The following is a 26,293-nucleotide window of genomic DNA, read 5'->3' as shown; positions in this document are numbered from 1 at the left end:
TTCTGCTACACTTGAAAAAAATTAATTTTAGTGCATTAGCCTCATTGACATTCGATTATACCTACCATCATCAAATAAATTACTGATTTCTTTCATCTAGTGAATTACTGATGTGTGTAATTGGTCATATGGGGGGACTTTGTTGAGATGATTCAGGCCTATGAGACTGAACTGTGTGTGTGTGGCCTGACATCTGTTTTGGGCAGTGAACACAGTCAGAACACAGGCCTGTTAGGAATAGAGCACCTTTCATGTTTCTTCTCTTCTCTTCTCCTGAGACTTGAACTCAGGGCCTGGGCACTGCGCTGGGCTTCTTTTGCTCAAGGCTAGTGCTTAGCCGCTTGAGCCACAGCGACACTTCTGGCTTTTTCTGTTTATGTGGCACTGAGGAATTGAACCCAGTGCTTCAAGCATGCTAGGCAAACACGCTACCACTAAGCCACATTCCCAGTCCTCATGTTGCTTTTCATAACTTTGGGATCTAGTCCTGAAATACTAGTCACAGCCCTTCAGAACTTCTCCTGCTATGATAAATGCCTTTTCTGTACATTACTTTGCTCTGATAGGAACATCCTAACACTTGCCTGTTCTCAACTTTTGTATAGTACTTTCAGTAGGGGAAGAATGTCTCTAGCACAAGGGTATCCCTGTATATAAAGCCATATTTTACAGTCCAGGTCCCAAATAACTTGTTTTGGAAAAGGCAGTTGGGCAGGGAGGGTGAGACAGTTAAAATAAACCTCTTGTTTCCAGCAGGTATTTTTCAATAAACTCAAAAATATACTTTGCATAATAAGTACAATGCTTTTTCTTTTGGTTTCTTTATTTTTATTGGTACTTTGTCAAGCCAACTTTCCTCCCCTCCTCTTCCTCCCTCCTTCTCTCCCTCCCTCCCTCCTTCTCTCTCCTTCCCTCCTTCCCCCCATCCTTCTCTCTCTCTCTCTCTCTCTCTCTCTCTCTCCCCCTTTCTCCCTCTCTCCCCCTCCCTCTCTCCCTCTCTCCCTACCCTCCACCTCCCTCCCTCCCTCTTCCCTCCCTCCCTCTTCCCTCCCTCCCTCCTTCCATCCCTCCCTTCTTTCCTTCCTCCCTCTTTCCCTCTCCCTCAGAAGCCTTTGCACTTGTTAGACAGGCATTCTACCACTGGATCCATGCTTCCGGCCCTTTTTGCTTTTGTCATTTTTTGAATAGGTTTTGCTTTTGCTTGGGCTGGCCTGGACCGTGATCCTCCTATTTATACTTCCTGTGTAGCTGGAATAACAGGTACCTGCCACTGTGCCCAGCTTTTTATTTGTTGAGATGGAGGGCTTTTGAACTTTTGCCTGGGCCTGCAAAAGAACCTCCTAATCTCAGCCTCCCAAGCGTTTGGATTACAAGTATGAATCACCATGCCCAGCCTAAATATTAGACAGCGCTATCTGCATACCTTAAGGATAGGAACAGTTCAATAGAAGTGTTCATTGTTCTTATTAATATTAAGCTGACATTTTAAGTAGTCACCACTTGACATTGGCATTATTCTTAGTGTGTACCTATGCCTTTACAGTCTTGGTAAAATGAATCAAAACTTTTGCTAGGTGACCTCCCTTTTGTCAGTTTCTGTTTTAGTGGGGAATTTCAGGGTTAGGGTAGTGAGTGTCTTTGGGACAGTGGGTTTCCACGTAAGAGCATAGCACCACAGTGTGCTGAGATCCAGCTGTCTTCAATTTGGTTGGACAGAATAGAATTAGCTCTGCTTCCCCCGATTCCTAGTTGGTTTCTTCTCATGATACCATCTAGTTTCCTTATTTCAAGAATGTAGAGCATGTCATTACTTTTTGAGGTGAAGGTGTTGTTAACTTGCGTCAGAATGAGCATGAGTAATTTGTAAATTAATTTCTATTGCATAAGCCAAAGAGCTATTTCAAAATTTTTTTTTCTGAAGCAAACTTGATACACTTTTTAGATCTGGGGAATAGAGACAATAAATGGCCATCCATCCTTTTGAGAATGTCATTCCCTTACCGAAGGATAGGGAATAGAAGCACCTACATACAAAGTTTGACACACTTCAGAGAATCATTGAACCTTGTCTGTCTTTCCTCATTGCTAAGAATACTTGGGAGACAGAGTGTGATGGTGAGTTCCAGGCACCCTGAACTGTGTGGCAAGACATTGCTCCCTCCCCGCAAGATAAAAATCAAAGATTGGTTTTCTTTTGGAAATTCGTTTGTAAAGGCAGTGGCCCAGCCCAGGCTGTCCTCAAAGTCAGAATTCTCCTGCCTCAGTCTCTAGAATGCTCAGAGACTCAATTATAGTACTTGGCTTTATATGTAAAAATGTGACTATATATGTGTGTATGAATATGTATTAAAAACACTTTCCAATGGGTAGACCTCCAACTGTGTGCTAGCCATTGTATCTATACACACATAATTTGGTATTTGCACCACCATGTAATGTAATACAGATATTAGCTTATTTTACCATTGAAAAAACAGGTTGGGAAAAGATTAAAGAATTTGTTTAATATGACACAGCAGCTATTAGGTTAGTCTTAACTGGTAACACAAAGAGATTTTATACATTCAAAAGCATCATTCCCTGTAGAAAAACTTTAAAGAATTATTGGATTAAAGAAGCATATTAATTTTTTTGTCTAAGACTGAGACTCCATCTCCTATCTGATGCTTTACATTACAGTCTATCACCTGAACTATGCCTCCAACCCCTAAAATTTTATTTAATCATAATTTTCTTTTACAGCGTTTACCTCATTGCTAGATTTGCAGTTTTGTTATTTTGGTCTCTGATCTTTAAGTATTTTTTTTGGCTTGCATAAAATAGGTAAGCGTTTCACTTGATGTAAGCATGAGAAACAAAGCTAAGAATGTTAATAAACAGTGAATTTATTAATAACATGAATTTCTAAATTCATATTAATAAACAGTGCCACTACTGGTAATGCATTTATTTCTCAATTCATGAATGTTCATCAGAAGGTTCAGTCTGTATTGGAATTTTGAGCACATCAGAAGGATTTAAGAAACATTTGAGAATTTAGAGTGAATGAGTTTTAATCAGTTCATGAAATTTAGGTGTTGCATAAAAAGGAATTACTTGAGAAAGAAATATTTCTTTACAGATGGGACAGAATTTTAATGAGTTTTTCAAGAGATACTTAAAATCAATTATTGGTAATAAACAGTATTTAGCAGAATCTCAGTACACTAGGGAACAAAATGTAGTGGGTCCATTTTATTTGTATAGGGAAGGTTGTTTTTGAAGTGCTAAAAGTGTGTTCTGTGGCATTTTACTCTTGGCATTCCTTCATGAAGGGCAAAGGGGCTTACATGGTGCTTGGCTTGTTGGCATGGTTGAGAAAAGTTTTGGTTAAGTTATCCCAACAAGACTATTATTCTGGAGAAGTCATCAAAGAGGAATTCATGTGTATCCTGTCTATTTCAATATGAGAGATATAAATGTACAATTATATATCAGTCTTTTGCTCTAAAACTAAGTATGACCAGTGGATTAGACACTCATATTTTCTTTTTTCTTTTTGTTTGGTTTTTTTTTTTGGGTCCGGTCATGGGGCCTGAACTCTGGGCCTGGGCGCTGTCCCTCAGCTCTTCAGCTCAAGGCTAGCGCTCTACCACTTGAGCCACAGCACCACTTCCGGCTTTTTTCTTTTTGCTTATGTGGTGCTGAGGAATCAAACCCAGGGCCTCATGCATGCAAGGCAAGCGCTCTACCACTGAGCCACCTTCCTAGCCCCTCTTTTTTCTTTTTTAACTGTATTCTCTTGTCTTTTCTTTCTCCGTACTGAGGATCAAATCCACCTCAGCTTAGATTGAGTAAGCCGCTTCGCCACTGTGCTACATCCTAGCCCCACCCATATATTCTTTCTTGAACAAACCCCACTATAGAAATTTATCAGCCTTAATCTTTCAGTCTTCCTTTTTTTAAAGTGAATTTCTTGACAAGGAATCTTGGTGCAGAGGCTTTTTTGAATTATATAATTTCTCTTTAATTCCTCCCACGTCTTTTTTGAAATTTTTTTTGCAGTCACAAATGATCTAGTCTCACTAAAGCAATCAACATAATTTTCAAAGAAAGAATTTACATTCACTTTTCATTGGCTGCTACATAATTATTTAAACTGTGTAATTTCAATAACAAGCATAGTTGTCATAAACAGATCAAACCTGTGAGCTGGTAAACTGTAGTTCAGCTGGAGGAACACAAGCGTGCAAGCACATTACAGAGTATATGTAACTGAAGGCATGAGAAGAGTTGTTAATCAGGTACGTAGGTTAAGTAGAGGATGGTAAGAGACCTTGTGCTGTATATTTCTATTCTGTTGTATACATACACATTGACATTAATCCAGTGGATATTGTTTTAAAAATGGATATATAAGGAAGTTACTCTATCAGTTAAACAGACATTGATGGGCATATCTGCCAACCACTTGGCTCTGTGCTAGAAAAAATGAGCAAGGTAGAAAGCCTAATATAGAATGTACACTTTGATTGGGATTTGTATCCTGTTGGCTTTCCTATCTAGTATGAAGGTCTAGAAACTACTTTGTCAGCTCCTTTAGCAGTGATCAGACTCCTGAGAAATAGCTCCAACTAGTCCAAGTTGGCATGTGAGTTGGCATTGTGTAGAAATGAATAGCCACATGGTCTCGAAATGTGAAACACATTTTTTTTTTTTGCTACACACGTACACACAGGTTTATTTTCTTGTGTGCATTATTCTGGAATTAGGTACCTAGATGGCAGATTTTGTTGTAATCAGAGGATCATCGAGTGACTGTGCATTCATTGGGAAGGTGCTTAGCTCAGAAGGGCGAGAGGGAGAACCCTACTGAACAATTAGCGAAAAAAACTATTTCAAGTGATTTTGAACCATGAAGTCCTGTATCTCTCCATATAACATGATGTTAGGGTGGAAAAAATTCTGACAAATAGTTGTTCTTCAGCTGGGTGCCAGTGGCTCATGTTTGTAATTCTAGCTTCTCGGGAGGCTGCTGAGATCTGAGGATCACAGTTTAAAGCCAGCCCCAGCAGGAAAGTCTGTGAGACTCTTAATCTCCAATTAACCACCAGAAAACTTCAAATGGTGCTGTGGCTCAAATAGTAGAGCCCTCACCTTGAGCTGAATTGCTGAGGGACAGCACCCAGGACCAGAGTTCAAGCCCCAGGACTGACCAAAAAAAAAGTTGTCCTTCAGATACACCACTGCCTCCCCTCTCCGCCCCCCCGCCTTCTTTCCTTTTTAACCATCCAGTAGTTGTCTGGTTTTGCTCCCAAGCACATGAGGATGTAGCCAGCTCTTCTAGTTGTAGTGGCTCATTGATATGGTGATTCTCAATCAGAGAGCAGAGGCCTGGTATTTTATATTAAGAACAGTATTATTTGGCATTAGTCGCTCATGCCTGTAATACTAGCTACTTAGGAGACAAGCAGGAAAATCTGTGAAACCCTTACCACCAGTGAATTTCAAAAGTGGAGCTCTGGAAGAGAAGCTGTGGCTCCAGTGGTAGAGTGCAAGCCTTGAGCAAAAAAGCAAGGACAGTGCCCAGGCCCTGAGATAAAGCCCTAGGACTGTCACCAAAAACAAAACACACACACAAGCACACTACAAACAACAGTGTTCTGAAAGAGGTTATAATCGTACACTTGATTAAACTTGGATTAAAAAAAATTTGTAGTGCTAAGGATTACATTTTTGGCCTCATGTAGTCAAAACAAGTGCTGTGTATCTCCAATGCCTCGATTATGTTTTGAGTTATTGTGTTCTGGATCTGCTCCTCCAGTGTTGCTTTTTGGTCATCTTGGTGAGATAATATAGTTAAAAGTTGCCCAAGAATAAGAAGAGTTAACAGTTGAGTGATGCTTATCTTCAAGATGAACAAAAACATCTACTATGGTCTCTTAGGATAAAATCATTTAAATCAAGTGCATAGTGTTGCATATTTAAATTGCTGTTGAACAATTTAGAAAATAATAGTAAGCACTTCGACTGGTCCTCTGCTACAAAGATTCATGCCAGTAGACCCTGACTAATTATCATATTAGAATTATGAGATCAACTCTTGAATTTACCATTGATTTTAAGCATATCTTTTTTTTGGGGGGGGTCCAGTCGTGGGGCCTGAACTCTGGGCCTGGGCGCTATCCCTTAGCTCTTCAGCTCAAGGCTAGTGCTCTACCACTTGAGCCACAGCACCACTTCCAGCTTTTTTCTTTTTGCTTATGTGGTGCTGAGGAATTGAACCCAGGGCCTCAGGCTTGCAAGGCAAGCACTCTATCACTGAGCACTCTACCACCTTCCCAGCCCCTTAAGCATATCCTTGACTAGGACGTTAACCTTTCTGTTTGCCAGCTATTAAATTAAGCTAATAATGCTTTGTTACATCATAGAAGTGCTAGTATGAGCCAATTAAAACTTACAAAAATATTAAAAGGCTCATGAATATTAGGAGGAAATAAGAAATGGAATCGGAGGATCGTAGTTTGTAGCCAGCCTGGCAGAAAAGTCCATGAGACTCTTATCTCCAATTAACCACAAAACAAGAAAAAAAAAGTTGGAAGTACAGCTGTGGCTCAAGTGGTAGAGCGCTAGCCTTGAGCACAAAATCTCAGGGACACTGCACAGGCCAAGATCAGGCCCCAGGACTGGCCAAAAAAAAGTGGGGAAAAAAAAAAAAAGAAAAAGAAACTTGACCACAAGAAAAAAACCTCAGTAAGATTGGAATACTAGGAAGAAGTGGGTCCTTTGGCTTTTCCCTTACTCTTTTTATTTTGAGTCAAGAACATAAATTCTTTTTTTTTTCAAGTGCTCTGCCACTTGACCCACAGTGCCACTTTTGGTTTTCTGGTGGTTAATTGGAGATAATAGTCTCACGGGCTTTTTCTGCCCTGGCTGGCTTTGAAGCATGATCCTCAGATCTCAAGCCTCCTGAGTAGCTAGGATTACAGGCATGAGCCACCAGCACCCGGTTATAAAACAAAATTTTAAGTACATAAAACAAATTCTGTAATGTTCTCTCCAGTCAATGAATGTGGAGATGGCATTCTGGGTCAGTTGTGTTACTATACCATATCTTTGATTTATAACAACTTGTTCCATTGGTTTGACATGTAGTGGCTGAAGAAAAAGTGATATTTTTCCCAGTGGAGTCTGTGAATGGCTATTGCTTTTCCATTTGTGTTCTCCTTTACTTATGAGATATAGAGTAAGGCATTTGGGAGCAAAATCATTTCACAGATGGTGTGCTTAGAAAACACAGGTTAGATCTTGAGGAAAAAAAAACACATACACACATGAAAATCTCTTTAACCAAACTTTCTTAATTAGTGGTTGTTAATGATACATCATTGGGAAATTCTGTCATTTTAGTGAATATATCTGATACTGTAATGCCCTAAAATATTTTAACTTGGTGTTTTGTCCCAATACCAGAATAGTGGGTACCTAAGTTTATTATACAAAAGCAAACATTTAAGCTATTTACACTTTGGTTTTGATGTTCATTTGCCCTACAACATATAAATACAAAAATTTCATATTTATATAATAAATAGAAAATAAAATATAAATATAAATAGCTTATTTATGTGTGCATTTGGTTTGATTTCAGGGCTTCATGCTTGCTTGGCAGTATCTTACTATCTTTGAAATCTGAATTTGGGCATCATAATTTTAGTTTATTTAGTTTTCTAGAACTGAAGTTTGCTTCAGTACTCCTTGCAAGGCAGATGCTCTACCCACTGAGCCATCCCTTAGCTGGAAATCATAACTTTAATAAAAGAATGTTTGACTAACTAGAACATCTGTTTCCTAGTTAGACCATTTCATTTATATTTTACTCCATATTCGAGTATAGAAAAAATATTTTTTTTTTTGGGTCCGGTCGTGGGGCCTGAACTCTGGGCCTGGGCGCTGTCCCTCAGCTCTTCAGCTCAAGGCTAGCGCTCTACCACTTGAGCCACAGTGCCACTTCCAGCTTTTTTCTTTTTGCTTATGTGGTGCTGAGGTATTGAACCCAGGGCCTCATGCATGCAAGGCAAGCGCTCTACCACTGAGGCAACTTCCCAGCCCTAGAAAAGATTTTTTTTAAGCTTTGTTTTTAAAATTTAGTGTGGAAGTCAGTTATGGTCAGCTACTTAGTAGGAAACATAGGGTCCTTATGACAATATCGTCTTATAAAGTGATGTGAGTATCAGACTTGAAGAGTTTAAGCACTTGTTTGAGACAAAGGTAGGTACTTGAGTAGTGTAGTAATTAAGTGATCTGTTAGATTTGTATCCTTAAAATATATGATTTTTGAAGATAGGCTCATTTTGAGATTCATCTGTGGTATATAGAAGCATTTATCTGGGCTGGGAATGTGGTTTAATGGTAGAGTGCTTGCCTAGCATGCATGAAGCCCTGGGTTTGATTCTTCAGTACCATATAAACAGAAAAATCAAGACGTAGTGCTGTGGTTCAAGTGGTAGAGTGCTAGCCTTGAGCAAAAGTAGCTCAGGGGCAGTGCCCAGACCCTGAGTTCAAACAGGACTGGCAAAACAAAACAACCTATTTATCTTAATGCTGGGTATGGCTGACTTAATCCTAGCTTCTCATGAGAAAGAGCTCTGAGATCATAGTTTGAAGAGCCCAGGTAGGAAAGTCCTTGAACTTAGGGCTTGGATATGCTGACCTTGAGCTCTTTTGCTCAGGCTAGTGTTTTACCACTTTGAGCTAAAGTGCTACATTTGGTTTTCTGAGGGTTAATTGGAGATAAGAGTCTTAAGGACTTTCCTGCCTGGGCTGGCTTTGAACTGCCATCCCCAGATCTGAACCTCCAGAGTAACTAGGATCACAGGCTTGAGCCACCAGTACCAGGCCTGGATACAGTTTTTTTAAAAGTTCTATATCTTGAAACTTCATGTCTTCATCACAGAGTTAGTCTAGTAAAATTGCTAGGCTTTTGATAATCTGGTTTATATACAGTTTTGCCTTTACTCAGATAGCCACAATATGTGAAAACTGTTTCCTGTGAAAATGAGTATAACTGTATCACTAACCTGTTCACAGTATTAGTGAATATTTTTGTTTTCTTTTTTGAATTTGTGGTCCTCTTGCTATGTCCTTCTGAGCAACTGAGATTGTATTCATGTGCTACATTAAGTGCTACCATATTGGGCTTAACTTTTTATTATGTGTTTTTCATTTTGTATTCTTTATTTTTCCATTTTAAAAACTATTTAATAGTTTACTTTTTAATAACTTTTTAATGTGCTTTATTATGACAGTTTCAGGGCTTATAAATGAAATTGATTTATTTTATTTTATTATTATTATATTATTAATTTTTTGGGGGGGTGTCTGGTCATGGGGCCTGAACTCTGGGTCTGGGCACTGTCCCTCAGCTCTTCAGCTCAAGGCCATAACTCCACCACTTGAGCCACAGCGCCACTTCTGGCTTTTTTTTTTCTGCTTATGTGATGCTGAGGAATCGAATCCAGGGCTTCATGCATGCAAGGCAAGCGCTCTACTACTACCTTCCCAGCCCTGAAATTGATTTATTTTAAAGGGCTTATTTTAGTATTACATAACATGGGAATTAAAGATCCACAAAAAGTGGCTCATGCCTGTTATCCTAGCTACTTAGGGGACTGAGATCTAAGGGTTGAGGTTTGAAGCCATCCTGGGCAGGAAAGTTTATGAGACTCTTACTTTAAGTTAACCATCAAAAGGCTAGAATTGGAGATGTGGCTTAAGTGATAGAGTGCCAGCCTTGTGAAAGAAAAAGTAGATTCTGAGTTCAAGTCTTGGTACCAACACACATACACACAAAAATCAATTGATTTCTGGTTAATGTCTGAGTAGGGTGGAGATTTTTGTTTGTTTTTTGAGATAGTATGACATAGTATTTTGCTATATAATCCAGGCTGGCCTCAAACTCTTGAACATATTGCCAGTGGAGAGAGAGAGAGAGAGAGAGAGAGAGAGAGAGAGAGAGAGAGAGAGAGAGAGAGAGAGAGAGAGAGAGAGAGAGAGAGAGAGAGAGATTGTGTGTGTGTGTGTGTGTTTTGCAGGTCTTGAACCGGGGTCCGTGTGTGTGTGTGTGTGTGTGTGTGTGTGTGTGTGTGTGTGTGTGTGTGTGTGTGTGTGTGTGTGTGTGTGTGTGTGTGTGTGTGTGTGTGTGTGTGTGTGTGTGTGTGTGTGTGTGTGTGTGTGTGTGTGTGTGTGTGTCCTCATGAGTGCTAGGCAAGTGTTTTACCACTAAGCTCATCTACAGCCCTTAGTGTGGGTTTTAAGTTTTTTCTTCAGTGTGCTGTACTTTACATAGTCTATATTTTAAGTGTTTGATTTGTCATATTTTAACATACATACCCCCACCAATACCACCATCCAGAAAAAAGTGCTGGAGATCAACAATGACCAAATCTTGACCTGAATGTATATTATTTATAAAAATTATTGTTTCAGTAGTCATAAACTGCTTTCTTATTCTAATTACATATATTTATACTATATATTATTAAAAATTTATTATTTTCCAGTCCTGGGGATTGAACTCAGGGCCTGGACACTGTTCCTGAGTTTCTTTTGCTAGACTAGCACTCTATACTTGAGGCTTAGCATCCTGGCTTATTCTGTTTATGAGGTACTGAGGAATCGAACCTACAGCTTCATACATGGTAAGCAAGCATTCTACTAAGCCACATTCCCAGCCCTATTTATATTTGATAATTAATGAAGCATGAGGTTGTTTTCTTACCTTTATTATGCTGCTTTATTATGTTGCTTTTGTAAGTTACCTGATTACATCTTAATATTTGGAATATTTAAAGAGAAAGCTACCTTAATATTAGTGATATGGAACAGGATATTGTGAGGGAAGAGAAATAGTCTTAATATTCCATTGTCCTGGGATTGAGTGTTTAATTCAGTCCAAGAAAAAAGTCTTGAGTTAGAACTGTTGATGCTCACATGGTTAGGAGCCATGGACCTAATCACGGTTAGATGATTGTATAGCTTATTCAATTTTTCCAACAACTCTGCTGCAAGGTAGATGTTGTCTTATCAATTTGAGCCATGGTGAAAGGAGCTGCAGTTTAAAGAGAAACCTTGGGTTAAAAATAATAGCATATGGGGCTGGGAAGGTGGCTCAGTGGTAGAGTGCTTGCCTTGCGTGCATGAGGCCCTGGGTTCGATTCCTCAGCACCACATAAGCAGGGGGAAAAAAAGCTGGAAGTGGTGCTGTGGCTCAAGTGGTAGAGTGCTAGCTTTGAGCTGAAGAGCTAAGGGACAGCACTTAGGCCCAGAGTTTAGGCCCCACGACTGAACCCTCCCCCCCACTAAAAAAAAAATAGCATAGGGGCTGGGAAGGTGGCTCAGTGGTAGAATGCTTGCCTTGCATACATGAGGCCCTGGGTTCGATTCCTTAGCACCACATAAGCAGAAATAGCTGGAAGTGGCGCTGTGGACAGTGCCAAAGCCCAGAGTTCAAGCCCCATGACCGAACCCACCCCCCCCCAAAAAAAAAAAAGCATAGCTGGGCACCAGTGGCTCCCACCTGTAACCCTAGGTATTCAATAGGAGGCTGAGATCTGAGGATTGCAGTTCAAAGCCAGCCCAGACTGAAAAGTCCTCATGAGACTCTTATCTCCAATTAACCACTCAAAAACCCCGAAGTGGTACTGTGACTCAAGTGGGTAGAGCCTTGAGCACAAAGAGGCTCAGGAACAGTGCTCAGGCCCTGAGTTAAAGCCCCACAACTGACAAAAAAAACATTCCCTTCCCTTTGGACAGTTTTCTTCCTTGTTTGTTTTCAGTTCATTCCTGACACTTTAAATAAACATATTCTTCTGATATAAATGTAAAATGACTGATAAAAATCCACTTCTCAGCAATACACTTAAAATGAAGTTAACAGTGAAGGAGTGATGAGTTTCACATTTGCATGTTTTCTTAGACATCTGGAAGTATTATGTATGGAGCAGCTAGATCTCTTGATCTCTTTTTAATAAACAATTGATAATGACTCAGGATTTAAAAGACTTCCTATATAAATGATTTCTACTCCTGGAGTAAGTGCCAAGTTGAAAATAAACTACAGATCCTAATAGCCAACCAGAAGAGAAACATCTTATGTGTAATTTGGCTTGTCAAACAACACGGAGTAGGATGAAAGCATTTTACTTTAAAACGTGCAGCTGGTGTAAGGGTGTCACACAGATGCTGATTGTTTGGCTGGTGTGTCTTCCTTGTCTGGCATTCTGCTTGTCTTTACTAATCAGTGGTCCCCTCTACTTGTTTATTACTGAAAGCATCTTCTGCATATAGTATGTAGCCTTTAATTTGTCTGAATGTGTTGAAAATCAACATATCTGTAAAGATGAAAACAAATTCTGTTTTACAGAATGATAGTATTTTAAACTAGGTTTATTTAATTAGCATCAATGTTCAACGTAGTTTTAGAAAAGCACAATAAGGCGCTGGGAAGGTGGCTCAGTGGTAGAGCGCTTGCCTTGCATGCAAGAGGTCCTGGGTTCGATTCCTCAGCACCACATAAGCAAAAAGAAAAAAGCCGGAAGTGGCGCTGTGGCTCAAGTGGTAGAGCGCTAGCCTTGAGCTGAAGAGCTGAGGGATAGCGCCCAGGCCTAGAGTTCAGGCCCCACGACCCCCCCCCCCCCCAAAAAAAAGAAAAGCACAATAAGAGTAATGTTGGTTGGTGGTTTCTATTTTATTACTGATGACACAGTTTATCTGTTTTAGTCGAAAATAAGCCATGGGGTGACAGTTGTATGATCTTCTTTTTTAGTGATGTTTAAAATCTGATCTCATAGATCAGAGATTTCCAGATTTCAATCATTTGTGTGGCACTGTCAGGATGTGAATAAATTGAAATGCTTAATATTTTTCTCTACACTGAATTTCTGCTCACAGAAATTTCTTATGAAACAATGCCTATATTATTGAATATACTTATTTTTCCATATATTTTTATATTACTATATAAAAATGGAAGGTAACTATTAAAATATATTTCTATTCATTTATATTTTTAGCCTTTGAACACAAGGATGTCTGTGTATTGTCTGAAGTAATCAATGTTGCTCACATAGTAGGCTTAATCTCTGGTCAGGCCAGGTACATAACCTTAGGCAGGTTACCCAGCTTACTCAAACCTCTGTATTCACTTGTGTATCATGGGGATAATGAAGTATTGTTGGCTGACAAGTGCTTAGGCTGTGCCTAAGCCAGCAATTACTCACTAAGTAGCAGACTGTGAGAATGTATTGTTGAAATGGTGATTGTTTTTATTAACCTGATGAAAAGGAGAACAATGGAGAATTAGAAATTATGCAAGCACTGTCCTTGTTTACCTAGAGATTAGTGAAGAAATTAGAATAATAGACCAAAGGGGTGGCTGGTTTGATTGTATCTCCACTTTTTATGAGTGGATATATGACTTGGAAATGTGATTAATGTCTCTTGAATTGGGTTTCTTTATCAGACGAATCAAGAGGCATCATTTGATCCCTATTCATACAGCTCCCAGGCAGCCTGTGAGGGGTTTGGATGGAATATTTGGTTCATCTGAAATGGTGAACATTTCATTCTGTTTATTTAATGCATAAAGTAAGCGAGGAAGTTGGTGTGGCCCTAGCTGCTTTCCTGTTACTATGTGTGATGTTAGCAGGTTGAGACAATTAGTATTTATTCTTGAAGATATATATAATTAATTGCATAATTATGAGCTCTTACAGTTCAGTCCTAGTAAAATTACATCACAGAAGTGAGGCAGTTTTAAAGGCTTTATTGACAAAAGAAAAATGCTAATAAACTTGTTATATATTCAGTTCATATTTATGATTAATCTTTACCAAGCCTAGAAACATTTGACTCATTACTGCCATTTGTAAGAAATTATATGTAAAAAGCTGGGCACCGGTGGCTCACACCTGTAATCCTAGCTACTCAGGAGGCTGAGATCTGAGGATCATGGTTCAAAGCCAGCTGGGGCAAGAAAGTCTGTGAGATTCTTATCTCCAGTAAACCGGAAGTGGTGCTGTGGCTCAAGTGGTAGAGTACTCGCCTTGAGCTGAAGAGCTGAGGGATAGCACCCAGGCCCAAAATTCAAGCCCCACTACTGACCCTCCCATCCCCCCCCCCAAAAAAAAGAAAAGAAAAAAAAGAAATTATATGTAAAATTTCTAGCCTCACAATAGAAATAGCTTAAAACTATTTTTTTTTTTTCCTGAACTAAGACTTGAACTTTGGGCCTTATATTTGCTAGGCAGATACTTTCCCCTTTGCCCTCCCTCAGTCCCTTTTGCTTTAGGTCCTTTTTGCTTTAGGCATTTTTTAAAATTTAAATATACATTTTATTCCAGTATAGTTTTAAGATCTACAGAGAAGCTGCAAAATTGGTATTGAGAATCCCTTATGTACACATTACCCATAGTTTCCTAGTAGTAGGGAAGTCTCATACTCATATGGCACATTTGTCATCACTAAGGAGTTTAGGCATCTTTTGAATAGGGCTTTTCATGTGCCAGCCTGAATCATGATCTTCCTATTCATGCCTTCCATGTAGCTAGGATGAGGTGTGGACCACCACTCTAAGCTTTTATTGGTTGAGATGACATCACACACACTCACACTCACACACTCATATTTCAAACCTCCATTCTTCTCATCTCTGTCCTCCAAGTAATTCATATCATAGGTATAAGCCACCACACCCAACCTAAAATTACTTTTATATTCTACCCTTGAGGACTTAGGTATGTTCTAGGTCTGTGATTTTATAATTTTATTGAATTTTCATATCCTGATAAGGTAGATCTGGACTTGATAAGTTAATTGCTGACTCAGAATATATGTGCATTTGTAGATTTTGATTGAAGTAAGCAAGCTGTCTTCATGAACATTGATCAGTATGCACTCCCACCAGCTTCGTATAGCAGACCTGTTTCTGTGCAGTCACTTTTTCCTCCCTGTGTTTCTGGGCTCTCAAGTACTTTGAATATTATTCAACAGTTCTGGGTTGTCTATGGGAAAATGCTGATTAGATGGGTGATTGTTACTGCTTGTGGAAATTTCACAGGATGAATATTACGCTGAAGACCACTTTCTGGACTGTGTATGTTTGCTGAATTAAATGGCTGCACTGTTAAGCATATTGGAATATGCTTTTACGTTGCTTCGGAGCACAATTATACCAGCACAGGGAAGCTTCCAATCCAAAAATTATCAGCAAATTAAAGCCTTCCATAGAGATTCATTCTCATAACATACATATTATGCAAAAGGTTTGGCTGTAACTACATTATTTACACTTTGTTTTACTTAACATTCAGAAGGAAAAGACATTATTATCTCTAGATGCTGTTTCCTTTTTTTTTTTCAGAGAATGATAGAGTTGTACTAAAGCATAAAAAGTCTAATTAAAGACTATACTGTTGTGTATAATGTGTACACCACACACACACACACACACACACACACACACACACACACATACAGATATATGTGTGTGTGTGTGTGTGTGTACATATATATATATATATATATATATATATATACACACACACATATACATCCTCTGAATTTCAGAATGAAAGCTTCTATGCTTTCAGGCCCCAGGACTGACACCGGAACTGGGTACTGTCCTTGAACTTTTTGCTCATGGTTAGCATTTACCACTTAAACCACAGTTCTACTTCTGCCTTTTTGGTGGTTAATTGAAGATAACAGTCTCATGGACTTTCCTGCTTGGACTTGCTTGGAACCTGGATCCGAAGATCTCAGCCTCCTGAGCAGCTTGGGTTACAGGCATGAGCCACATGGACATCTAGTAGTCCTCTCTTTCTTCTTTCAATTTAGATCTTATACAGATTTGGGACAATTCTAAAAGATACTCATAAACTATTATGTTACATAATTATTCTTTTTGTGCTGCAAGATGGTATATAGAAAATAAGTCCTAAAGGAATTTGCAAAATTGTTTTTTATGCTGATGTAATCTTTTCTAAAATTGGCTTTTCTAATAGTTGATTTTTTTGGCCTTTATTTATAAAAAGTAGCACCTATTCAATAACTTTGTAAATGAGGTTTTCCTCCCTAATTGGATGAAAGTAAGTAATGAGGATGGTACCATCGCAGAGATCATACTAAACTTATAGGCCTAGTTGAAAAGGATATTGGATGTAGTATTTATGACAAAACTAGTTAAATCCTATAGAATAACCTATAATTATAATATAAAATTGCTTAGAGTTACTCATATAGATTTAAAGATATTAAGTATTTACCTTTTATGTGTTCCTTTTTAGTACATATATCGCACTCTAGAGATAGTGCAGGTAGTTAGAGACCCCTGTTGAATTTAGACTTGTTCTGCCTTAAGGAAGCAGTTTGTGGCATTAGTCAGATAGTGGGAGGATAGACCTTCTACCAGACAAACACCCTGCAGCAAGGAAGCAAATCCATTTCTGTTGAACCATAGCACCCTCTAGCATCCTAATTTGTGGTGTTAAAATTCAAAGGAACATAGCAACTCATACTTAGCAAATGAACCAGTAGTAATATGATCTGATACTTTTTTTTTTTTTTAAGTCAGTCATGGTGCTTGAACTCACAGCCAGGGCTCTGTCCCTGCGCTTTTTCACTCAAGGCTAGTGCTCTACCACTTTGAGCCACAGCTCTACTACCAGTTTTGAGGTGGCTAATTGTAGATAAGGGTCTCATGGACTTTCCTTCTTGGGGCTGGATTTAAACTGTGATCTTCAGATCTCAGCCTTCTGAGTAGCTAGGATTAAAGGTGTAAGCCACCAGTGCCCAGCTCTGATAGTTTTTTTTTTTTGTTCTTGTGAAGAGACCACCCTTAAAACATTCCACGGAGAGTATGAAGAGTCATCATCTTTTCCCGCAAATGTTTGTTCCATTTGTTTCCTATAGGATATTTGGGTTTAGTGTGGGTCATAGCTGTAGACCTCTTGTACTCCAGGAGAAGAGGTAAGTAGACAGTATTTTCCCAGCCAGCTACCTAAGCAGATTCACTTGTATGTTGCAGGTACTTCTCCCAGCAGCTGGTCTGTTACAATTACAGGATGTGAAGAAGACTTGCTGTGAATTTCTAGAATCCCAGCTTCACCCTGTCAACTGCTTAGGAATCCGGGCTTTCGCTGACATGCACGCATGCTCAGACCTTCTGAACAAAGCCAACACCTACGCAGGCAAGTGGAGAAGATCTTATTCACTATTGTCTTTGGGTACAATTCTTCCGTCACATGGGGAAGGTACATCCTGATCTGTATCTGATCTTTATCACAATACATTTAAAATCTTAGAATAGTAGCACTGCAAAATTGAAACATACTCATGAAATACAGAACTTAAAAGCATTTGTAAGTTGGTGTTGGGACTGAATAATAGATTAGCTAGTTTTTTTTGTTGTTGTTGTAAATACTGACTTTCTATGTATTTTTCTTTCTGATTGTCTAATGAATAGGTGTGTGAGAAAGTGTTCATGTCTTTACATATATATATTCTTTACACCTTTTATGGCATCCATGAGAATAGTTCAGAGCTTGAAAATCTCCAGAGCAGTACAATGTAGATGTTTTGCAGTGGAGTAGGAAAGGAGGTCCAGGAGGTCCCATCGGTGGGCAACCCTGTCCTCAGGGTTTCCACGCCCGGCTGTTGTGTCTGGCCTGGTGGGGAAGCCAGTGCTGCTCTGCAGGCCCCATGGCTCCACCACTGTGGGGAAGAGGTTGTTGTGAGTTCCTAAAGGTTGCTGAGGATTGTGTGTGAGTTTTTAAACATTAAAACTATATATTGGAGGTTTCCAGGTTTTGTTTTGTCTTTTATCATCTTTCTGGAAGACAAGCCTGGTGGCAGTTACAATCTGCTGTTGGGACCTTAGGGACTTTCCTGTGTCAACTTAAACTGTCGCAGTTGCAGAGGATTTGTATCTCTGCTTGGCTATTTACAACTCAACAGGCTAGGGGTGCCCAAACCCCTATGGTAGAAGGTAACAAGGAGTCTCAATATGTCTAGACCCCTGTTTAAAATAGTCCAGTCTTAGTAAAAACACATTTGAATTAAGTGTATTCAGACTGTATCTTATTCACTATAATAGTTATCCTTAAAATATTTTCTGCAAAAATGTTTCCTTTATTTGTTTACCCTTCTATTATTTAGACTAGCAATGGTTGCTTGGGGTGAGTATCTGTTTTGATTTTGTTTTGTTTTGTTTTTGGGTCCGGTCCTGGGGCCTGAACTCTGGGCCTGGGCGCTGTCCCTCAGCTCTTCAGCTCAAGGCTAGCGCTCTACCACTTGAGCCACAGCGCCACTTCTGGCTTTTTTTTCCTGCTTATGTGGTGCTGGAATCGAACCCAGGGCCTCATGCATGCAAGGCAAGCGTTCTACCACTGAGCCACCTTCCCAGCCCTGAGTATCTGTTTTGAATACTGCTCTTTTGACAGCAACTTATGTTGAATGAGTGGCTTTAATAGTATTGCCAGCCTTTCCAATGTGATATGCATACTAAAGAATAGAAACTGATTAGTCCAGGTTTATTTCCGTGTTCATTGACTGATACAGAAACCCCTCTCCTTGGGTGCTATGTAAAGGGTGCTATAGCACCTCTTAACTAAATTCAGGCTGACTTGGATGATACTTCTTAAAGGCATTAATCATTTTTCTGTTTTGTGCTCTTCATTTATGCCTTAGTTACCAGCATGTCGTCTTTGCTTTGTTGACAGTTTTTCTGGGTGAGATGAGTTAGCTGTTTGCAGGTTTCACCCATACTGCCTGTGTTAAAATTGAACTAGTGTAGCTGTACATGTGATTGTTCCCCCCTAGAGATTCATAGTATTGAGAAACAGAATCACAGATTGTTAGCACAAGTAGGAAGCTTATCAGTTACCTTGCCTAACACTTCATTATAATAGTTAGGAAATGACAGTCATGCATATATTTATTTTCCCAAGAGCACTCTATATTTGTGAAGGGTGGGGTGCTTGTACCTCTTAGACATCATTGTTATTCATGCAGTTGCTTTCTCTTCCCTCTGATGGGATTTTACCTTAGGTGGGACCTAGAGATTGTGGAGACATTGTGGCATTTAGAAATCAAATAAAAATGGTACTATGTACCTTATTACAGGATACAAAACAGAATAAGAATAAGATTTTACACTTAGTGATTTCACTGGAGTTGTTTTAGGATAAGAGACCTGACAAGTTGTTCACTCAGTGTGACAAATCCTGGGGATTATCTTTCATTTGCTAATAAGTTTATTTTATTTGTTAGAGAGAAGCAAAGAGAAAAGTTCAAGTGATTTAGAGAGAAAAGGGAAAATTTTTTTTTTTTTTTTGGTCCTGTCGTGGGGCCTGAACTCTGGGCCTGGGCGCTGTCCCTCAGCTCTTCAGCTCCAGGCTAGCGCTCTACCACTTGAGCCACAGAGCCACTTCTGGCGTTTTTGTTTTTGCTTATGTGGTGCTGGGGAACTGAACCCAGGGCCTCATGCATGCAAGGCAAGCGCTCTACCACTGAGCCACCTTCCCAGCCCAGAAAAGGGAAATTCTTATACATATACATACACATACAGAAGAATTTATATGCAGATGACATATTATATATGCCGTGTATATGTATAATGTATAGCACATATCAGTAGCACAGTCTATATGTCTAGAAAGTATGCCCCATTGCAGATACTACTACAATTTGCTCAGGGAAAGTGACTGACATTACGTGTCTATAGCTACTTAAGCTATATTCAGTGGTAAAGTACTAATGGGAAATTACCAATGTCAAGATGAAGCTGTGTGTTGTAAGCAGTGAATTTGGCAATATGTGGGCAAAAGGACTGGAAGCGATAGTTGAGTTGGCAACAGAGCTAGAGGTGGTAAGTAAAGCAAGATTCTAGATGTGAGCCTAGATGTGAGCAAGGGAAACAGACTGAAAACTCTGAGGTGTCTTACCTACTCTTCAGCCTTGTATTTTCGTGAATGTTCTGTTTTTATAACATATTGCCTTGAGTAGTAGCTGCCAGGTTTTACTATATCCTATGAATGTAATAGCACTGAATTGTTTAGTTCATATTCTTTACCAGATAGAATTCTGTGTGCTTTTTAAGTCATTAGATCATTCCCTCCCTTTTTTTTTATTATTAATGTTTTTTTATTGTGAAAATACCATACAGAGGGGTTACAATTACATGAGCAAGGTAATGAGTACATTTCTTATCAGGCATTGTTGCCTCCTTTGTTTCCCCTTACCATCCCTGACCTCTCCTCTCCCCTCCACCAAAGTTGTAAAGTTCGTTTTTTGACATAAAGTCTTGTACATCAAATTGTTATAATGGGTCCACCTGTATCCCTATTTAAACAATTCATTTTTTTCCTTCCCCTTCCCAAATTATACCACATTCCCCTCCTTACAGCAGTCTTGAAGCTTTTTTTGTGTGTGCTGGTCCTGTGGCTTGAACTGCAGGCCTGGGCGCTACTCAAAGCTAGCACTTTACTACTTGAGCCACAGCTCCACTTCCTGCTTCCTGTTAAAGCAATCTTATTATCTAAGATACTTTTATTATCTTCTACTGATGTGGAAGCTAAGCTTTAGAGAAATTACATACTTGATCAATGTTGGATAAGCTAACATGTGGCAGAAATTGAATTCAAATATCTGGTGTCTGATTACAAAGCCTATCCTTTATGAGTTAGAGATACGTTTATAGGAAAGGCTATTTTTGTAAATGATTTCTTCTTTTTTGTGTATTTCTGTTTTTGTTTTTGGTGCCAGTACATGATCTTGAACTCAAGGCCTGGGCACTATTCTTTGCCCAAGGCTAGAGCTCTGTCACTTGAGCTATAGCTCTACTTCTGGCTTTTGGGGGCTAATTGGCAATAAGAAATTCATGCTCTTTCCTGCCCAGACTAGATTCAAAGCTTGAATCTTAGATCCTAGCCTTCTTAGTAGCTAGGATTATAGACATGAGACACTGGTGCTTGGCTCTTTGTAAGTTTTAAAATAACTGTATTAATAGAGTTTTCCCCATCTTTTGGAAGAGTGGACATACTTGGGATATCAAGGAAAGAGTTTTGTTTTTAAGAATTACTCATTTTACTAGTTTCAGGGAAGGAGTTGAGATATACAGCTATATAATTTTTATCTCCAAATAAAGTACTTTTTAGAATTCAGAATCATCTGTATAATAAGCCAGCATTTTTTCTTAAAGCTGTTGGTTATGTATTTAGTTGGCCAACATTTAAAATATGTTTTAATTGTGAAAATACTGTACAGAGGGGTTACAATTACATAAGCAAGGTTATGAGTATATCTCCTTTTTTTTTGGGGGGGGGTCCGGTCATGGGGCCTGAACTCTGTGCCTGGGCACTGTTCCTCAGCTCTTCAGCTCCTACCACTTGAGCCACAGTGCCACTTTCAGCTTTTTCTGCTTATGTGGTGCTGAGGAATCGAACCCAGGGCCTTATGCATGCAAGTCAAGCACTCTACCACTGAGCTACCTTCCTAGCCATGATTTTTTTTTTTAATTTTTTTATTGTAAAGATACTATACAGAGGGTTACAGTTACATGAGTGAGGTAATGAGTACACTTCCTCTTGAACATTGTTACCCCCTCCATTGTTTTCCCCCTACCATCCCCTCCCTCCCTCCCTTCCCCAAGGTTCTTTTTTTTTTTTTTGATTGTGATTAAGTGATTACTTAATTTCCGGAAATTCACAGTATTGTGGAATAATGATGCTGATTTAAAGTCACAAGTTCATTCTAACTTTCCTGGAGCAAATTGTCTATCACAGTCTGTAATATATAACGGTGCTCATATGTTATATACCATATATGTGATCAGCAGCATGGGGATATTTAGTAGTGGTTCAACCAGATGAGTGGGAGTTCTTTGTTTCTTAAGTCCTGTTAGTTTTGTCATATCACCTAACATTTTGGATTCAACATCCACTTATCAGGGAAACCATGTACTGTTTGTCTCTTCGTTCTTGGCTTACCTCGCTCAACATGATTCCTTCTAGCTCCATCCATTTCCCTGCAAATGCCATTATTTTGTCATTTCTAATGGCTGCATAATATTCCATTGTGTATAGATACCACAATTTTTGGATCCATTCATCTGTGGTGGGGCATCTAGGTTGTTTCCATATCCTAGCTATTGCGAACAGTGCTGCAATAAACATGGAGGTGCACGTGTCCTTGTATATTGGTTCCTGTTGTTCAGGGTAGATGCCTAGAAGTGGTATGACTGGGTCGTAAGGGAGGTCAATCTTTAGCTTTCTAAGGACCCTCCAGACTGCTTTCCAAAGTGGTTGTATGAGTGTACATTCCCACCAGCAGTGTAATAGCGTTCCTCGTTCTCCACATCCCCTCCAGCATTTGTCGTTGGCTGATTTGTGGATGTGGGACATTCTGACTGGGGTAAGGTGGTATCTCAGGGTTGTCTTTATTTGCATTTCCTTCACCACCAGGGATGATGAACATTTCCTCATGTGTTTCTTTGCCATTTTTATTTCTTCATTTGAGAAGTCCCTCTTTAGTTCCCTTGCCCATTTAGTAATTGGTGTGTTGGGTTTGGGAGGGATTAGTTTCTTGAGTTCCCTGTATATACAGGATGTTAACCCCTTGTCTGATATATTGCTGGTAAATATTTTTTCCCAATTAGTTGGTTGTCTTTCTAGCTTGGTTGCGATAGCTTTATCTGTGCAGAAGCTTTTTATTTTAAGGTAGTCCCATTTGTCGAGTCTCTCTCCAATTTGTTGTGACCCTGGGACTCTGTTCAGGAAGTTCCTTCCTGTGCCTATTAGTTCAAGTGTCTCTCCTACTCTGTCCTGCAGTAGTTTCAGAGATTCAGGTTTAATGTTAAGGTCTTTAATCCATTTTGAGTTGATGTTGGTGCATGGTGATAGGCTGGGGTCCACTTTTAGTTTTCTGCATGTTAGCCATGATTTCTTATCAAGCATTGTTGCCTCCTCCTTTGTTCCTTTGTTTACCCTTACCATCCCTTCTCATCTCCCCACGGCACTGCCCCCCCCCCCGCACCAAAGTTGTAAAGTTCATTTTTCAACATAACGTCTTGTACATCTCATTGTTGCAATGGGTCCACCTTGATCCCTATTTAAACAATTTGTTTTTTCCCCTTCCCCTCCCCAATTATACCAGCATCGAATACAGTGAAGACAGGGGTTATACCGTGAGGGAGGGACATACAAAGCAACAAAGAAATCATCTTATAAATATGTTAGAAACAATCGCAAGAAAGAAAAATCATTTGTATGGTTTTCACATAAAGCAGAATTTTCTTCCCTACTTTGTGATGTTCTATGGGCTTCTAATGTTTTATGTAACACATTCAAGTATGTGGTTATGTGACACCATATACTTTTATGAATTATGTGATCCAAAAGTTATACATATTTTTTTAATCTGAGATCAGGACTCAGTGTTTACACTAATTGGCAGGTACCCTGCCACCTGAACCACGCTTACAAGCCCAGTTGTACACATTTTAGTACTGATAGTGTCCTCACCATGGAAGGGCTATTTGGTCTCTAAAACGTGCCATATAGAGCAGGGGTGATTCCACTAAAGTGAGTTTCCATCAGGGCAGCCTTCTTAGCTGGGCTGCTGTTCCACTGCATTGCAAACAGAGTACAGCTGGGCATGTAGTGATCTGCCCAGCAAGCGTAAGTCCTTGAGTTCAAACTCCCAAGACTGCCACAAAAACAAACCAAACCCCAAATCCAGCAAGATTACTTCCTGAAGGATCTCTGGGTTTGTCGAGGTTAGTTCTTACCCACAGGAAGTGCGGTTGGGTTTTTCCACTCTTGGGTTAGGTTAAGAAACATTTCTTAAACCAAGCACAACGGTGTGGAGGGTAAACAAAGGAGGAGGCTGCAATGCTTGGTAAGAAATGTATGCATTATCCTGCCCATGTAATTGTAACCCCTCTGTACAGTATGTTCACAAATAAAATAAAATTTAAAAAAAAAAAAACCAAGCACAACAGGGCAAGTGGTAATCCTAGCACTCGGGAGGCTGAAGCAGGAGGATTGTCCAGTTGAAGCCCAGCCTGGGTGACATTGTGAGTTCTAGGCAGTCTGGGCTAAATAATGAGACCCTGACTTAAAAAACTAGGGGAAAAAAAAACCACAGTAGAAACATGGTGTGAAATGTTAACATCTTTGTTAATAACTTTCCCTTTTAATTCTCAAACAGAGCAACATTTTGCAGATGTTGTAGTTAGTGAAGAATTTCTCAACCTTGGCATCGAACAAGTGTGCAGCTTAATCTCAAGTGACAAGCTTACCATTTCCTCAGAAGAGAAGGTATGTATATTTTTCTTTTCCTGATGTATAGTGACCCAGTATAAGAAAGTTTCCTGTCTTTATTTCTTTTTATTTAATAAATTTGTTACTGTAGGTGAGGAGTGATAGCCAATAATCTTTGATATAGAAGTTGTTGACTTCACTATGCAAATCACTTCTTAGAAGCTTCCCTAAATGATTGGACATTAGAATTTTGTTCTTGATATCACAGCAATAGCTTGAACACATTAAGCTATCTAAAATAACTACCTTTTGGGGAAAATGTGTCTTTGTGCAGCCATATAACTGTAAGGATTGTGGTCCAAACTCCGTATTTCTACTAAAGTGATTTTACCACGGTTTGAATTGAAAGAAATTTCCCAGGGACAGAGTTTCGGCTAGTTTTTGATTGAACACCCTTGATTGTCTCCTTCCTTGAGTTTGGTTTCCTGCAACTTAAACCTCATCCTTACCAGCACATCTTCCTGCTCTCCCTCCCTCCTCCCTTCCTCTGGATGCAGCACCTTTCATATAGCTGGAGAGAAGCTTCTTCTTTTAGTGAGCCATTCTTTGTTTCTTTTCCTTGGGGGGCTTGTGGTTGGTTGGCACATGGGAGTTGAGGCAGAAAAGCTTCTGAAAACATGCTTAAAGGAAATGGAAGGAGTTTTTCTTTTCATGTATTTTGCATTTAAAGTTAGAAGCATTCTTCTCTCTCAGGACAGTCATCCCACGTGGGATAAAAAGACATACTTACATCATACTCCTGCAATAGGAGAAGACGTTTAAAACTGATGTGTATAACCTTAGCATGCTACAAATACAGAGGATTGTATTACTGTTCTCATTTAATAGACACATACTGAGTGTCTGCCATTGACACTGATTTTCAGTCCAATGTGTGAAATGAAATCGTTTTCTTTACGTATAGACTGATAAGGCAACTAGTGGAGTAAATAAATGCTGTCAGGATATTAATGGAACATTTGATTTTTCTTGGGATGGGAATGAGGATTAGCATTCAGCTTGGTTTGGAGCTGGAGATGTATCTCTGTCACAGAGCACTTGCCTAGCAAGTACAGGGCCTTCATTCATTCTCAATTCCAAATACCATACCAAAAAGAAAACAAGAATGGCATGTTTGAGTTTGCCAGAGAAATAGGGATAGGTGGGAATGAGAAGAACATTCCAGGGGGATGGAATAGAATATACAAATACAAACAGGCATGAACAGAATAATTTCATAATTGCAGTTTATTTCAGTTGGAGTTTAGAATACGTTTAGGAGGGTGATAGGAAATGAAATAAGAAGATGGCATATTTTCTTGGCTATGTTAAAGAACATTAACTTTATTGTAGTGATGAAGAGTCTCTCAGGGGTTTTATCAAGAGAAAATACCATGAGACCTGCATTAAAGAAATATCACGAAGGCCATTTTGCTTTATTGCTGCTGCCTGACAAGCCTCCCCAAATGTGGCATAAGCAGTAGCCATCTTATTATGTCTATTATATTTCATATAAGGCACAACAGGGACACCTCCAATGTCTGAGGTGTCAGCCTGGTGGTCCAAATGTCTGCAGATACCTGCATGGTTCTACTGCAGCTGTAGACAAGAGGCTTCATTTCTTCTTTATGTGGTATCTTGTGTGCCTAGAGTACACTTGTCTTCCTTTTGGGGGTGAGGGGTTCCATATCCCTTTCTTTTCTCTTTCTTTTCTGTAACTTGCTTGAATTTCCATAGCATGGTGGTTATAAGGAGCCTAAAATAGAGTGAGGGTCTGGTAGGAGGATATTGAAGTCATGTCAGTAGGCCAGACAATGTGGTGAGGGAAGGTAGAAGCAGGGCCAGGGAGAAGAGAAAACTGAGAAGCTGTAGATAGAATTAGCAGAAAATAAACTACCTTGTTCTCTTTATTTCTAGCACCTCACACATAGAAATACTTAGTAAATACTGTTGAC

At 39.4% G+C, this 26,293-nt stretch overlaps 1 protein-coding gene across 2 annotated transcripts in view; it reads left to right on the top strand.

Annotated features, from left to right (window-relative positions):
• Nucleotides 1–26,293, top strand: part of Klhl2 (kelch like family member 2) — a 79,319-nt gene that overhangs the window by 30,561 nt on the left and 22,465 nt on the right. For both annotated transcript variants that reach the window (XM_070016525.1, XM_070016526.1), the window contains exons 5-6: nt 17,066–17,228; nt 24,247–24,356. In XM_070016525.1, coding sequence (XP_069872626.1) covers nt 17,066–17,228; nt 24,247–24,356 — 273 coding nt within the window. The remainder of the gene's footprint in view (nt 1–17,065; nt 17,229–24,246; nt 24,357–26,293) is intronic.

This window comes from Dipodomys merriami, unplaced genomic scaffold (assembly GCF_024711535.1).
Source record: "Dipodomys merriami isolate MVZ:Mamm:240054 unplaced genomic scaffold, mDipMer1.0.p SCAF_12, whole genome shotgun sequence".
NCBI classification, from domain to species: domain Eukaryota; kingdom Metazoa; phylum Chordata; class Mammalia; order Rodentia; family Heteromyidae; genus Dipodomys; species Dipodomys merriami.
The sequence above is the reverse complement of the archived record's forward strand: the minus strand, read 5'-3'. Positions and strand labels throughout refer to the sequence as shown.